This window comes from Chiloscyllium punctatum, chromosome 8 (genome assembly GCF_047496795.1).
Source record: "Chiloscyllium punctatum isolate Juve2018m chromosome 8, sChiPun1.3, whole genome shotgun sequence".
In the NCBI taxonomy this organism is placed as follows: Eukaryota; Metazoa; Chordata; class Chondrichthyes; order Orectolobiformes; family Hemiscylliidae; genus Chiloscyllium; species Chiloscyllium punctatum.
This window is the reverse complement of record NC_092746.1, coordinates 2,358,221-2,374,544: the sequence shown is the minus strand read 5'-3', so window position 1 is coordinate 2,374,544 and position 16,324 is coordinate 2,358,221. Positions and strand designations below refer to the sequence as shown.

Below are 16,324 nucleotides of genomic sequence, written 5' to 3'. Positions count from 1 at the left end.
GACATTTTCTTCTTGTGTCAGCTGAAAATAATCTGCAAGTTATGAGTCCTACGACACAGTAAACGATAAGAGGCGTTATTTCCCAAAACTTTAACCCTCCCAGTTAAACATGCCGTTATCGCTGCCCCATGCATTCTGTAAGAGGATACATCCATCCAAAGTTCCAAATGATTAAATACTGACATTACAGCGTTCCTTTTCCATCCTTTGAAATTTAGAATTTGGAGCAACGCAGTGGCTCAGTGGTTAGCACTGCTGCCTCACAGCACCATGTCCCTGGGTTCGAATCCAGCCTCTGGTGACTGTCTGTGTGGAGTTTGCACATTCTCCCCGTGTCTGCGTGGGTTTCCTCTGACAGCTCCAAAGATGTGCAGGTTAGGTGAATTATCCAAGCTAAATTGTCAGGGATGTGTAGGTTGGGTGCATAAGTCAGCTGTAAATATAGGGTAATAGGGTTGGGGAATGGGTCTGGGCAGGTTACTCTTCAGAGGGTTGGTGTGGACCTGTTGGGCCAAACGACCTGTTTCCACACTGTAGGGAATCTATGATTCCATGAATTTTTGCACAGTCAGATTTATATATCAAAACTAAGTGCCCAAATAAATCCACAGTGAATGCTTGTTACACTCTTTCTGGAGTTTTATTTTGTGCAAGATATTCGGGCCATACATACCATTATGGATATTTACCTGTGCAGGGAAAAACCAAAAGAAAAGGTTGCTGTTGTAGGTCTTATTCACTGTCAAAAATCCAGAGTAGCTCTTCACAACTGGGCCCTCTAGTGGACCCACTAAACTCAACTCTCGCACTGAAAAAAAGACGTGAACAGAGTTAACACTTCTACACAAGTCTGAAGAAACTCTATGCTTGTTCAAAGTTTAAAATTTCTTCATGGTTTTCAAATTAGTAAACATAAACAAATTTCCCTCAAATTTATTTTTAAAAAAAACACATAACTGGAAAGCAGCCTTGAATAAAACTCTATCCAAAATGCAAGATTCGGGAGATTCCCAAGGCATTCTCCAAGTATGAGAAGGGGAAAGGAAATAACCAGGGATAGAATAGGGCCTATTAGGGACTGTGGGGGCAAGGTGTGTTTGAAACTAAAGGACAATGGCAGAGTGTTCACTTCATATCTGTCTTTACTCAGGAGGTGGAGGGTGCAAGTACAGAATTCGAGAGAGGTGGACTGTGAAATCCTTGAACCGATTCATATAAGCAGCAAAGAGGTATTAGAGGTTTTTTCGTAGATTTATAAGTGGTCAACTCCCCATGTCTGTTTGAGTTGTGACCTGAGAGATGAGAGAGGAAATTACAAGGGCCCTGACCCAAATTTTCAAATCGTCTCTAGCCATAGGAGAGGCGCCAGGGGACTGGAGGACAGCTAATGTGGTTCCACTTCACAAGAAGGGTGGCAGAGATAGACCAAGAAAGTAAAGATAACTGAGTCTAACCTCAATGGTAGAGAAACGTTTGCAGAAATTAGTGAAGGTGTATCATTAATCTCCGTTTAGGGGAGAGACAAGACTTGAACAGGGATAGTCAGCATGGCTTTGTCAGAGGGAGGTCCTGCCTAAGAAATCTTGTGGAAGTTTGAGGAAGTGATGAGGATAGGGCAGTTATGTAATTTATATAAATTTCAGCATGGCTTTTGACAAGGTACCATATGACTGACCGATACAGGTCAAAATACATAGGATTCAGGGAAACTTGTTAAGTTGTATCCAAAATTGGCTTAGGCGACAGGATACAGAGGATGGGGTGGTCAAAGGCTTCTTGTGTGACTTGGGCCCAGTTTGCTGTGGCTTACCACAGGGGTCACTGCTGGCCCCTATTTTTTGTGGTTTTCATAAATGATGTAGATGACCATGTGGCGCATAATAAATAAGTTTGCAATTAACACAAAGATTGGCTGGGTGGTTGACAGTGAGGCCAAAGGTGTTAAGTAACAGAAAGATAGTTTAGTCAGATGGTCAGATCATTGGGAGATAAAATTTAACCCTGATAAATATAAGGTGACGTACTTTGGAAGAAGGGAGTATTCAATGAATGGTGTGCCACTCAGAAGCTGAGACGAAGGGAGGGAGCTTGGGTGCTTGGTCCACAGATCCCTGAAGATGGCAGGTCAGGTTAACAGTGGGACAATACTATGGCTTTAAGGCTGGGGTTTTGTCCTGGTTTCTTTTAGGCAGAGACTGGGGTGAGGTGCTGAGCAGCCTCTGAGAAGATCAACAATTTGAGAGGCCTTGGGAGGTTGTTATTAAAAAAATGTTGGAACAACAGAAACAGCCCAAGTGGGTGTGGTCAAGCCCCCATCCATAGTGTCAAGATTATGGTGCTGGAAAAGCACAGGTCAGGTAGCATCTGAGGAGGAGAATCGACGTTTTGGGCATCAGCCCTTAACCAGGGAGAAGGGGAAATGAGGAAGCTAGTGAAATCCACATTTATCCTATGTGGTTGCAGAGTCCCATGGTGGAATATGAGGCGTTCCTCCTCCAGGCGTTGGGTGGTAACAGTTTGGCAGTGGAGGAGGGCCAGGACCTATGTGGCTGTGGTAGCGAGTCTGCTTGAGGACATGGCTGAAGAGCTTCAGGGCAGAGGCGAGGACCTGGGGAATACAGTGAGAGAGGGACTCACTGGGATCTTTGCAGAGAGAGGAGTATGTGGCTATGGTAGTGAGTCTGCTTGAGGACATGGCTTAAGAGTATGTGGCTGGGGTAGCGAGTTCCATCCACAGAACCAGGATCTTTAGTTCAGCTTTCAGCAGTTGCTGTTGGGGTCTGGAAGTCAAAGCCATTTTTTTGTCCCACTCTCAGTCACAGCTGAAAGCTGAGGTTCTCTGCCTGCTACAGGAGTGCATGTGAAACAAAACTATTTTCTCAATTTGCCTTTTGCCAAGGGTGTAATTATGGGATGTTATTATATTGGTACAGCTACCATTTAGTAGTAAAATAATCTATCATTCTGTTGTTGTCCAATAAAATTAAATGATTCCTTTTTGCTCTTTCTTTTGTTGTATCTTAACTATAGTATTTGAATAAATTGTCTTTTGAATAACATCAAGTAGTTTGTCTAATCAAATTGTACCTGCAACACAGCACCTCACATTTACACTTAAAACAAGAAAAAGTTAGGCTCTGCCTTCTTAATATACTTTGAGGGGGGTCTGGTCTGGTTCATAACAATAGGGTGGTTAAGGAAGCACATGGGACACTTACCGTTCTCAATTGCTGCATCGCTTAGAAGTCATGTTGGAGCTGCACAGAACTTTAGTGAGGCCATACTTGGAATACTGTGCACAGTTTGGGAGTTTTGGTTACAGCTCTATGGGAAGGATACGATTCCACTGAAGGGGTTGCAAAGGAAATTCACCAGGATCTTGCCCGAGATGGATGGATTTCAGCCAAGAAGACAGGCTGGATAAGCTTGGGCTTTCCTCAGAGCAAAGAAAGTCAAGGTGGGGGGGGGGGGGGGGGGGGGGGAGCGGGAACCTGACAGAGGTATACAAGGAGGGCATGGAGAAGGTGAATAGAAATTATTTCAATGGTCAATAATTATTAAATAAAAGGCAGTTTAGATGGAATTTAAGGAAAACGTCTCCCCCACCACAGAGGGTGGTAGAGGTCTGGAACGTGCTACCTGGAGGGGTAGAAGAGGCAGGAAAATCTCACAACCTTCATAAAGAACTTGGATGAGCACTTGAAGATAAGCATATAACATTCTTTAAAAACACTGCAACTTCACTCATTTTAGCTTGCCATCAGGAATGCTCAGCTAAATTATTATCGGAATTAGATTGTAGTCTAGCAGAAACCTATTAACCTCTCATTCATATTCAGAATGTTTTCATAATTAAAGTACAAAGAAAACTAACTAGAAGGTGATTTGAAGAATCAGGAAGTTCTAATTGTACCCTTCTAAATTAGAGTTAAACAGCTTGATGTTTGCAATTATAATCGATTGTCGGCCAACGTTTATCTCACCTTTCTCAATTTCTCCACGTTCCAGGTAAGGAGTGAGAAAGAGGGGTTTCCCAGGGTCTGCCACCGAGGGTGAAGAAACTTTGACACCATTAAACATTTGACGGAGAAAAGTAAACCTGCCAGACACACAGCCTGGCTGAATGGAAACGAGTGCAATGACAAATAGCCGTGTTTGCCACATCCTAAAGGAAATGGACAGAGAGGTTAATTAGTCTTAGGAAAAAAATGCTTCACATTTCTCTGTGTAATGGAGCTGCAATGTGGTAAATCAAATTGTTAGTTAAACAGCCAAATACAAAACAATTAATCTTATTAATTGTAAACTAAAAAATGGGTGCTTTATAAATCAACATGAACAAAGATGACATCTATCAGTAATTATATTATTGGATTAATAATCACCCCCTTCCATTCTGTTTAAAGCAATCCTACTGTACATGAATCAATCGCTGCAGTGAGACTTCATCAGTTATGAATTGCATGACTTCAAACATATTGTTGATATGAAATGAATTCATGGAAAGTCAATTTCCATGCTACAGTGTTGTCATTGAGTCAGAGCCATATAGCAGGAAAACAGACCCTTCGGTCCAATTACTCCATGCCGCCTGTGCTCCCAAACTAGTCCCACCTGCCTGCACTTGGCCTGTCCCTCCAAACTTTTCCTATTCATGAACGTATCCAAATGCCTTTTAAATGTTATAATTGTACCTGCATTCACCACTTCCTTTGGAAGTTTGCTCCACACATGAACCACCCTGTGCAAAAATGTTGCCCCTCATGTCCTTTTCAAATCTTTCTCCTCTCACCTTAAAGGTATGCTCCCTAGTTTTGAACTCCCCCACTCTAGGGAAAAGATCCTTGACATTCACCTTACGTATACCCTCCATTTTATAAAGCTCTGCAAGATCAACCCTCAACCTCCTAATCCAATGAAAAAAGTCCTAACCTATCCAGCTTCTCCTTCTGTCTCAAAACCTTCAATCCCAGCAACATCCTGCCCAATCTTTTCTGAACCCTTTCCAGTTTAATAATATCCTTCATATAACAGAATGACCAGAACTACACACAGTACTCTAGAAGAGGCCTCACCAACGTTCTGTACAATGTCAACATGATATTCCATCTCCTACCACTCAAAGGTTTGTCATACAGTGTGTGCTCTGCAAAGGCAGGTCCTCGGCTATTTGTCCACTAATATCATTGGAGCCATTTTATTTGCAAAGGGCAGTGGTTGCTCACATTGTCTTCTAGTCTGAGGGCAGATTTAGGTAGCACATACAAAGTTTACCTCAGCCATAGCATAAAAACTGACCGTACACGCTAACATTATTCTGAACTACATGCGAGGCTATCTAGCCAATGGAACTGATCAGTCTCCGTTGCAACACTGGATAGAGCAGTAAAGGTGAGACTTACGTCGAGACATTAAAAATCAACAATGTGAAAAGTGCCAGAGGAAATAATAACATGCAGCTAGAAGTCACTTTTTTGACTGAGTAAGAAGCCTTCTCTTCTAACCACTAAAATAATGTATTTATTGTTTGTTAACAAGTCAGCAATTAGTATGGACAGAGACATATGTAGCAGCTGCTTAAGACTAGCACTTTTGGTTTGTATGTGACATGATTTCAGCTCAGTTTTCTTAACACATTGAGCTAGAAGTTACTGCAGCTGTTCAGCATTCACTGATCATTAGATTCAATGATTCATGAGATTTCCATGATTTTATTCTGCACATAATTGCCATGGGAGCTGGAAAAGGCACTACACTCTCTACAGGGGATCCAGGATCTGTGTGAACAGAACAAATAACTGTACATCTCCGGAATCGTTAGACTGAAGTACCTTAAATGAACAACAAAGTCTGAATCAGGATATGAAAGTAGGAAATTCAACATCAAATCAGATACTAAAAGGGAACTAGAAAGAAAAAGTAGGACTGGATTAAGTGCAAGTATCTAAGAATTAGAAAAGAGAGGATTTTTTCAAAAAAAAGTACATACATCTCTAGTCATAGAACCTTGCATGTGAAACACATTCCATATCCAGCATCTTGGGATAGAAACCTGGTCACAACCTTAATCATGTCATTGCAGATTGATGATAGTCATCTTTGAGAAGTAGAAGTAATCAGAGGCAACTTTAAAAACGGTAGCTGCGGACCACAATTCATCAAGATCCAAGATGTCAGACTGCATAAGGGCACGGGGCAGATTTCCCTCTCACCTCAAACTGTAAGTATTCATGGTCTTGTGTGAAACACTGCCTTTCTTGGATAATGTTGGGATGGCGGGGTAGTAGGAATAAGATTGGAGTAATCCTACCACATTAACGTTCTCCTATTGTATTTGTGTAGTAAGGTTTTGTGCTGCAGATAAAATCAGAACAAGAGGTCAATGTAGCAGTTATTCCATGGCCCCTCCTGTCAGACTCGTTCTAGTCCCACTGTAGGAGGACTGCATTAAACTGGCATTTGTATGTAATTTGAATGCTGACTGCTCATGATTAAGATATTTGTTCTGTTTCTGATGTTCCGAAGTTTACCGAAACTGCAACCAATGAATCCAGCCACAACAACAGGTCATCATTAATGAGATATTGATAGGTTAAGTAAGTGAACAGAAAGGCAGCAAATTGAGATACTGTGGGAAAATGTGAAGTTGTTCATTTTGAAAGGGAGGACAAAAGAACAGTATTATTTAAATGGTGTAAAACTGCAACACAGAGAAACCTGGCAGGCATGTGTGCACGAAACGAAGAAAGCTAACACATAGGTACAGGAGATAATCAGGAAGGCCATAGAATGTTGGCCTTATTACAAGGAGTAGGAATGCCTTACAGCAACTGGAGAAGGTGCTGGTGAGACCACATCTGAAGTACTGAGAGCGGTTTGGTCCCCTTATTGAAAAGGTATCATTTCATTGGAGAGAGTTGAGAGAAGGTTCACCAGGATGATCCCTGCTATGTAGGGATTGTTTTTATGAGCAAAGGCAAACAGGTTCAAACTCTGCTCACTAGAGTTTAGAAGAATGAGAGGTGATCCCTTTGACCAAATAGGCCTCTTAAAGGGTGTGACAGGGTAAATGCTGAGAGAATGTTTCTCCACATGGAAGAGTCAAAGACCAGATGGCATAGTCTCAGAATAAATTTCTGGGCGCCAATTTAAGGCTGAGATGAAGAGGAATTTCTCTCTCAGAGGGTTGAGTGTCTTTAGAATTCCTTGCCACAGAGAGCTGTGGGGGGCAGTGTTCCCATGTATATTTAAGGTTGAGGTAGATAGATTCTTGATTAGTAGAGGTATAAAGGGATATAGGGAAAGGCAGTAAAGCAACACGAGGAATGTCAGATTAGCCACGCTCCTACTGAATGGTGGAGCAGCTTTGGGGGGGCCAAATGATCTACTTCTGTTCCTATTCCTTATGGTCGAAGCACTGGACCAGCAACAGTCTTCAGCAGAAAGAGCTGTAGCTGAAAGTCCCCTCAGGTGGTGATATAGGAGGGTCAGAGTCCGAAAACTCAAGCATAAAGTCTGTTTCCTCTTCACAGATGCTGCCAGACTTGCTGAGTTTCTCCAGGAATTTCTGAATGTGTTTGTTTCGGAACTCCAGCTTCCGCAGTTATTTGTTTTATTTTTAAAGTTTGTGCAGCTGGCTGCTTCTCAGAATCAACTGGGGACCTGTGCAGGATCTCTCAACCCTCAATCGTATCAAGGATTGTTACTGATATAATTTGTGCCAGATTACACAAGCTCATTTCTATTCCCCAGTGACGAGGTCAGTATTGCAGTTGTAACATAGCCTTACCAACATCACTGGCTTCCTCTGGGCTTGGCATGACAGACTATGATGTCGCATTGAGAGCACCATACTCTAATGCAATTGACCCCACCTCCATTCCACGAATATACAGGCCATCACAATCACATCTTGGAAGTCCATACCAAGTACCCCAGAAGCTGCCATGACACTTATATCCTTGAGAACTCCCATGTACCTACTTCATTCCAAGGTTTGGATGCTTTACAATGATAGTTATTGAGAAACAAACAATGAGAGCAAGTATAGATATAATGCAGCCCATTCAATGCCACGTAATCCTACCATTCTGTGATCTGCACAACTGAAGCAGGCAAAGTGCTGGAAAGTGGCAGCAGTCTTCAGAGGAGGAAGATCGAGGGCAATGATGGGTGGTACATCACCTTCAGCATGATAGAGCCCAACAGTGTCAGGCACAAATTCCTATCGATATGATATATCATCTAACTGTAAATTCATCATTATTGAAAATGCAAACAGACCTTGTTCATTCCCAGAAGGAAACACACCTTTTTGGTGTTTCTTCGCTTTTGCTGTCGTTGAACAAAAGCGAATGGTTTCAATAGTTTGAAGGCCTTCCAACATGTGACACACCCACACTGCAAAATGAGATGCTGATACATGATGGGGTGTGTTCAGGAAAGAGTAACACTCTCCTAAATAAGGTTGTAACATAGTATGGTGTTAAGGAGAGGTAACCTGCAAAACTTGTAGCTGCAGTTTACAATAACTGTTAATTAGATAGGCAATGTCAATAATATGGCAACACATTTATGAATGCAAGCTTGAATTTGTAATGAAGTGTCAGCTGGGCCACCCATGTGCTCTCAGCAGTGTTTCTTTATTAATCCCCACCCAGTGAGTGCACTGCCAAGGGTAATTCCTGTCATTGGGTTGAAGTTATGGTTTAGGAACCTAGACAGATCTGGAATGCTTTCAAAAGACACCAACATGGGAATCCCGAATGGTAATGTCAGCTGTGCCCCTGCACGGCATTACTCTGGAAATGAGATCAAAGCTGCAGCAGGATGAAACATTAAGGATAATTCTGAGGAGGTCAAAGAATCTGATATGTCCAGAGTGTCTGCAGCCAATCACCGAATGTCAAGAAGCCTCATCCAGACATAGTTCCTGAGTGCAAGAATCATGACAAGATAGTGTTGAGCCATAACACCATTCCCCCGCAAACACCACCCCCCCCCGCCCCCCCCACCCGCAACAATCTCACCATAAATCATTCCAAAACCATATCCAACCCTTTGCTCACCCTTCACTATGACCATAATATTTCCCCTAAAGGTGCATGTCTATTTGGTGGGCAGGGTGAATCATAACAAGTTTGGCATAAGATTTATAATTCTTAAATACGTGCAAATGTGTTATGCCAGTCACATCGTAACAATCACCCTGCACATTCCTCTCTCCCTGTACATTTCCTATTGCTCCTGGGTGATGCTACACCGTGGCTTCAGCAGACCGCACAGCAGATTAGACATCTGACATCAGAGATGCTTGTGCCATATAGCCAGGTTTTAAGAGTCCATGGTGCCACAAAAGATTGCCACGCTCTACATGTACCTGTGCAGGAGCAACCCAAGCAGCAGCCAGTGGGGATCTGATCAAGCGAATTGATTTGTGGAGAATGGGGGAGCTGAGGCAAAGTTCACACATCCTTTTTAAATTGCGCCATCTTCCCTCTCATGGCTGTTCCGTGCTTCCCACAAACCAGGAGCTGGACATCATTGAGCACACAAGGCGAGGCTTCCCTTCACCTTGTTTGAAGTCGTGGGCCACATGTCAGAGAGAAAAACACTTATCAGTTGCCTTCAGTATCCGATGCTCCAAGTAAGTGGGCTTACTTTAGAAATCCTTCAATTAACAACCATGGATCGTCATCACACCTACACTCTGTGAGTAGTCAGGAGACTGGAAAGGGGAATACTAATAATAGAGTCAGACCTCAGAGATGTACAGCATGGAAACAGACCCTTCGGTCCAACCTATCCATGCTGATCAGACATCCAAACCCAATCTAGTCCCACCGGCCAGCAGCCAACCCATATCCCTCCAAACCCTTCCTATTCATATACCCATCCAAATGCCTCTTAAATATTGCAATTGTACCCGCCTCCACCACTTCCTCTGGCAGCTCACTCCATACGCGTACCACCCTCTGCGTGAAAAAGTTGCCCCTTAGGTCTCTTTTATATCTTTTCTCTCTCACCCTAAACCTATGCCCTCTAGTTCTGGACTCCCCACCCAGGGAAAAGACTTTGTCTATTTATCCTATCCATGCCCATCATAATTTTGTAAACCTCTATAAAGGTCTCCCCTCAACCTCCGACGTTGGGGAAAACAGCCCCAGCCTGTTGAGCCTCTCCTTATAGCTCAAATCCTCCAACCCTGGCAACATCCTTGTAAGTCTTTTCTGAACCCTTTCAAGATTCACAACATCTTTCCGACAGGAAGGAGACCAGAATTGCACGCAATATTCCAACAGTGGCCTAACCAATGTCCTGTACAGCCGCAACATGACTTCTCAACTCCTGTACTCAATACTCTGACCAATAAAGGAAAGCATACCAAACACCTTCTTCACTATCCTATCTACCTGCGACTCCACTTTCAAGGAGCTATGAACGTGCACTCCAAGGTCTCTTTGTTCAGCAACACTCCCTAGGACCTTACCATTAAGTGTATGAGTCCTGCTAAGATTTGCTTTCCCAAAATGCAGCACCTCACATTTATCTATATTAAACTCCATCTGCCACTTCTCAGCCCATTGGCCCATCTGGTCCAGATCCTGTTGTAATCGGAGGTAACCTTCTTCGCTGTCCACTACCCCTCCAATTTTGGTGTCATCTGCAAACTTACTAACTGTACCTCTTATGCTCGCATCCAAATCATTTATGTAAATGACAAAAGTAGAGGACCCAGCACCGATCCTTGTGGCACTCCACTGGTCACAGGCCTCCAGTCTGAAAACAACCCTCCACCACCACCCTCTGTCTTCTACCTTTGAGCCAGTTCTGTATCCAAATGGCTAGTTCTCCCTGTATTCCGTGAGATCTAAACTTGCTAACTAGTCTCCCATGGGGAACCTTGTCGAACGCCTTACTGAAGTCCATATAGATCACATCTATCACCCTGCCCTCATCAATCCTCTTTGTTACTTCTTCAAAAAACTCAATCAAGTTTGTGAGACATTATTTCCCACACACAAAGCCATGTTGACAATCCCTAATCAGTCCTTGCCTTTCCAAATACATGTACTTCCTGTCGCTCAGGATTCCCTCCAACAACTTGCCCACCACTGACGTCAGGCTCACTGGTCTATAGATTAGATTAGCCCTACAGTGTGGAAACAGGCCCTTCGGCCCAACAGGACCACATCAGCCCTCCGAAGAGTAACCCACCCAAACCCCTTTTCCCCTCTGACTAATGCACCTAATTGACAATTTGGCATGGCCAATTCACCTGACCTGCACATCTTTGTGACTGTGGGAGGAAACCGGAGCACCCGGAGGAAACCCACGCAGACACGGGGAGAATGTGCAAACTCCACACAGTCGCAGACACTCACCAAGGTTGGAATCGAACCTGGGACCCTGGTGCTGTGAGGCAGCAGTGCTAACCACTGAGCCACCGTGCCATAGTTCCCTGGCTGGTCCTTACTACCCTTCTTAGAGTGGCACCATGCTAGCCAACCTCCAGTCTTCCGGCACCTCACCTGTGACTATCGATGATACAAATATCTCAGCAAGAGGCCCAGCAATCACTTCTCTAGCTTCCCACAGTGTTCTAGGGTACACCTGAACAGGTCCTGGGGATTTATCCACCTTTATGTGTTTCAAGACATCCAGCACCTCCTTCTTTGTAATATGGACATTTTGCAAGGTGTCACCATCTATTTTGATACTTTCTATATCTTCCATATCCTTTTCCAAAATACTCGTTTAGTATCGCCCCATTTTCTCCGGCTCCACACAAAGGCCGCCTTGCTGATCTTTGAGGGGCCCTATTCTCTCCCTAGTTACCCTTTTGTCCTTAATGTATTTGTAAAAACCCTTTGGATTCTCCCTAATTCTATTTGCCAAAGCTATCTCATGTCCCCTTTTTGCCCTCCTGATTTCCTTAAGTATACTCCTACTGCCTTTATACTCTAAGGATTCACTCGATCTACCCTATCTATACCTTACATATGCTTCCTTCTTTTTCTTAAGCAAACCCTCAATTTCTTTTGTCATCCAGCACACCCTACCAGCCTTTCCTTTCACCCTAACAGGACCTTCCCTTTCACCCTAACAGGAGTATACTTTCTCTGGATTCTTGTTATCTCATTTCTGAAGGCTTCCCATTTTCCAGTTGTCCCTTTGCCTGCGAACATCTGCCTCCAATCAGCTTTTGAAAGTTCTTGCCTAATACCATCAAAATTGGCCTTTCCCCAATTTAGAACTTCAACTTTTAGATCTGGTCTACCCTTTTCCATCATTATTTTAAATCTAATGGAATTATGGTCACTGGCCCCAAAGTGCTCCCCCACTGACACCTCAGTCACCTGCCCTGCCTTATTTCCCAAGAGTAGGTCAAGTTTTACACCTTCTCTAGTAGGTACATCTACATACCGAATCAGAAAATTTTCTAGTACACAATTAACAAATTCCTCTCCATCTAAACCCTTAACACTATGTCAGTCCCAGTCTATGTTTGGAAAATTAAAATCCCCTACCATAACCACTCTATTATTCTTACAGATAGCTGAGATCTCCTTACAAGTTTGTTTCTCAATTTCCCTCTGACTATTAGGGGGTCTATAATACAATCCCAGTAAGGTGATCATCCCTTTCTTATTTCTCAGTTCCACCCAAATAACTTCCCTGGATGTATTTCCAGGAATATCCTCCCTCAGCACAGCTGCAATGCTATCCCTTATCAAAATCACCACTCCCCCTCCTCTCCTGCCTCCCTTTCTATCCTAACATTAAGCTGCCAGTCCTGCCCATCCCTGAGCCATGTTTCTGTAATTGCTATGATATCTCAGTCCCATGTTCCTAACCATGCCCTGAGTTCATCTGCCTTCCCTGTTAGGCCCTTGCATTGAAATAAATGCAGTTTATTAGTGCTACCTTGTCCCTGCCTGCCCTGACTGTTTGATTCTCTTCTGTTCTCAACTGTACCAGTCTCAGATTGATCTCTTTCTTCACTATCTCGCTGGGTCCCACCTCCACCCCCAACCTTACTTTAAATTGTCTTGAGCAGCTGTAGCAAATTTCCCTGCCAATATATTAGTCCCCTTCCAATTTAGGTGCAATCCAGCCTTCTTGTACAGGTCACTTCTACCCCAAAACAGATTCCAATGGTCCAACAATGTGAATCCTTCTCCCATACACCAGCTCCTCAGCCATACATTCACCTGCTCTATCCTCCCATTCCTGTTCTCACTAGCTCGTAGCACCGGGAGTAATCCAGATATTACTACTCTCAAGGACCTCCTTTTTAAATTCCTGCCTCTCTGTAATCTCCGTTCAGAATCTCAACCTTTTCCCTTCCTATGTCGTTGGTTCCATTGTGTACAATGACCTCTTGCTGGCCCCTCTCCCCCTTGAGAACATTCTGCACCCTCTCCGAGGCATCCTTGATCCTGGCACCAGGGAAGCAACACACCATTCTGATTTTTCACTGCTGGCCATAAAAACCACACAACACCAGGTTATCGGCCAACAGGTTTATTTGGAAGTCCAAGATTTCGGAGCACTGCACCAGGGGTTAGGCTTTCTGATGTCAGGACAGCATGGAGCATCATGACAGCCCATCCTGATCTCCTGTGATCTGTAGGTCGAGGTAGTGTGAGTTTTTTATTAAAGACCCTGTTTCCTGTTTCGCACAAGGTGGAGATGTTCTTGTCAAAGTCAAGATTTCCATTTTCAGTATCTCACAGTCATCCTTTTAATCATTCTCCAGGATTCTGATGAACCATGTTACCTGCCATCAATGAAACGCAACACTCTGAAAGCCTGTATTTCAAAATAAACCTGTTGGACTATAACCTGGACTTGTGCAATTTTTAACATTGCCCAATCCAGTCAAACATCAGCACCTCCTCCCTGTAGTTTAAGCAAACAGTGAAATTTACAACTGACCTCGGAGGAACCTGTGTGGGAGAACTCACAGCACAGGAACAGATAAGTGCATAGTTAAGTATAACCATGCTATAAATCTACAATAGGGAGAGGACTGGGCTTTTTTTGATTATATGTTTTATTGACATCTGTTTCTTGATTACATTTTAACAATATAAAACTTAAGTACTAAGCTAGGCTAGAGCAATGTTTTTTTTTAAAAGAGCAGGAAGGCTGCTATTTTTTGTGTCTGTAGATTGTTGAGGAGAAAAATGGCCTTTAGTAGAGTGGTGTGCTCTTCCTGTTGGATCTGGGAGATTAGGAAAAGTTTCCATGTTACTGATGATTATGTCTGCAGGATGTGTCTTTGGTTACAAATCCTATCAGATCACATGGATCAGTTGGAGCAGCAGTTGGAGGTAATGAGGAACTTACAGGAGCTAGGGGGTGTGATGGATGGCAGTTATAAGAAGGGAGATAAATCACAGATACGGTCAGGTAGAAGGGTTACCTCCAGGAAAGGTTGTAGAGGGAGGCAGGTAGTGCAGGAGTCTCCTGTGGCTATTTCCAACTCAAACAAGTATGTTGTTTTGGAAAATGTAGGGGGTTAGGGACTTTCAGGGGAATGTAGCGCATACAGCAAGATTTCTGGTACAGGGACTAGCTTTAATATATGAGAAGTACATTAGGTTCTAAGTGATTGATTGTGTTAGGGGACTGTCTAGTCAGAGACACAGACAGACGTTTCTGTGTCCAGCAGTGAGAAATCAGAATGGTGTGTTGCCTCCCTTGTACTAGGATCAAGGATATCTCAGACTGAGTACAAAATATTCTCAAAGGTGAGAGGGATCAGCAGGAGGTCTTTGTACAGATTAGAACTAATGATATCGGAAGGGAAAAGGATGAGATTCTGAAGGGAGAATACAGAAAGTTAGGCAGCAATTTAAAAAGGAGGTCCTCGAGAGTAGTAATATCTGAATTACTCCTGGTGCTGCAGGCTAGTGAGGGTATGAATAGGAGGATAGAGCAGATGTATGCCTGGCTGAGGAGCTGGTGCAGGGGAGAAGGGTTGACATTTTTAGATCATTGGAATCTTTTCTGGAGTAGAAGTGATCTGTACAAGAAGGATGGATTACACCTGAATTGGAAGGGGATGAATATACTGGCAGGGAGATTTGCTTAAACTGAAACACCCACTTCACACCTGCCTTTAAAAATAAGAAAACGTTAGAGTCTAGGCTATCTTCCTATATTATTGTGAAGTGATCTGGCCTGATCCATAACAGAGGGAAAGTGAGGACTGCAGATGCTGGAGATCAGAGCTTAAAAATGTGTTGCTGGAAAAGCACAGCAGGTCAGGCAGCATCCAAGGAGCAGGAGAATCAACGTTTCGGGCATAAGCCCTTCTTCAGGAAACGTCGATTCTCCTGCTCCTTGGATGCTGCCCGACCTGCTGTGCTTTTCCAGCAACACATTTTTCAGCTCTGATCCATAACAGATCCCACAACTAATGGATCAGATCCAAGCTCTGCAGTCCTGTCACATCCAAATCAAGAACGGTGTTCCCTGTAATAATCTTTCCCAAAGTACACACATCCAACATCTGTGCTTGATGGAGGCTTGACTTTCAGTTTCAATGTGCTGTCTTGCCAATGGAACCTTCAAGAAGCTGCATGGCCAAGCGTCTGAAAAGGAACTTTCTGTATCATATTCACAACCAAATAACTCACTGGAAGAGAAGGCTTCACAAAGTTAGCCATCAATGATGGGGGAGCCCAGCACACACTGCAAAAGACATGGTTGAAGCATTTGTAAGCATCTTGAGCCAGAAATGCCAAATGATAATTCACCTCAGTCTCCTCCTAACGTCTCATCAACACACATCAGACTTTAGCCTATTTGACTTCTCCATGTGATACCAAGTAATAGCTTAAGGTAATGAGACAATTCAAAGGCTCAGGGCCTGACAACATTCCAGCAACAGAACTGAAGACTTGTGCTCCAGAACTAGCTCATCCCTCGCCAAGCTGTTGCAGCACAGATACAGCACTGGCATTATCCAACAATGTGGAACATTGCTCAGTAATGCCTAGTCAATAAAAACAGGACAACTCCAACATGACCAATTACCACCCCATCAGTCTATTCTCAATCAAAGTGATGGAAGGTGTCATGAAAAGTACTATCAAGTGACACTTAACTGCTCACTGACACACAATTTGGGTTCAGCCAGAGTCATTCACCTCCTAACTTCATCACAGCCTTGGTTCAAACATAAACAAAAAAAGAGAGGAAGGGAGGGTGACTGCCCTTAAATGTCTAAAGAGCATCTGACCAAGTTCTCCACCAAGGAGACAGTGCAAAACTGGAATCAATCCCCTCCATTTAGAGTCATACCTGTCAC

The 16,324-nt window shown here is 43.4% G+C and overlaps 1 protein-coding gene across 2 annotated transcripts in view; it reads right to left on the bottom strand.

The window, feature by feature from the left end:
• Nucleotides 1-16,324, bottom strand: part of cpvl (carboxypeptidase vitellogenic like) — a 106,501-nt gene that overhangs the window by 75,121 nt on the left and 15,056 nt on the right. For both annotated transcript variants that reach the window (XM_072575038.1, XM_072575039.1), the window contains exons 2-3: nt 3,984-4,165; nt 690-808 (exon numbers count right to left, since the gene is read on the bottom strand). In XM_072575038.1, coding sequence (XP_072431139.1) covers nt 690-808; nt 3,984-4,164 — 300 coding nt within the window. In that variant the 5' untranslated portion in view covers nt 4,165. The remainder of the gene's footprint in view (nt 1-689; nt 809-3,983; nt 4,166-16,324) is intronic.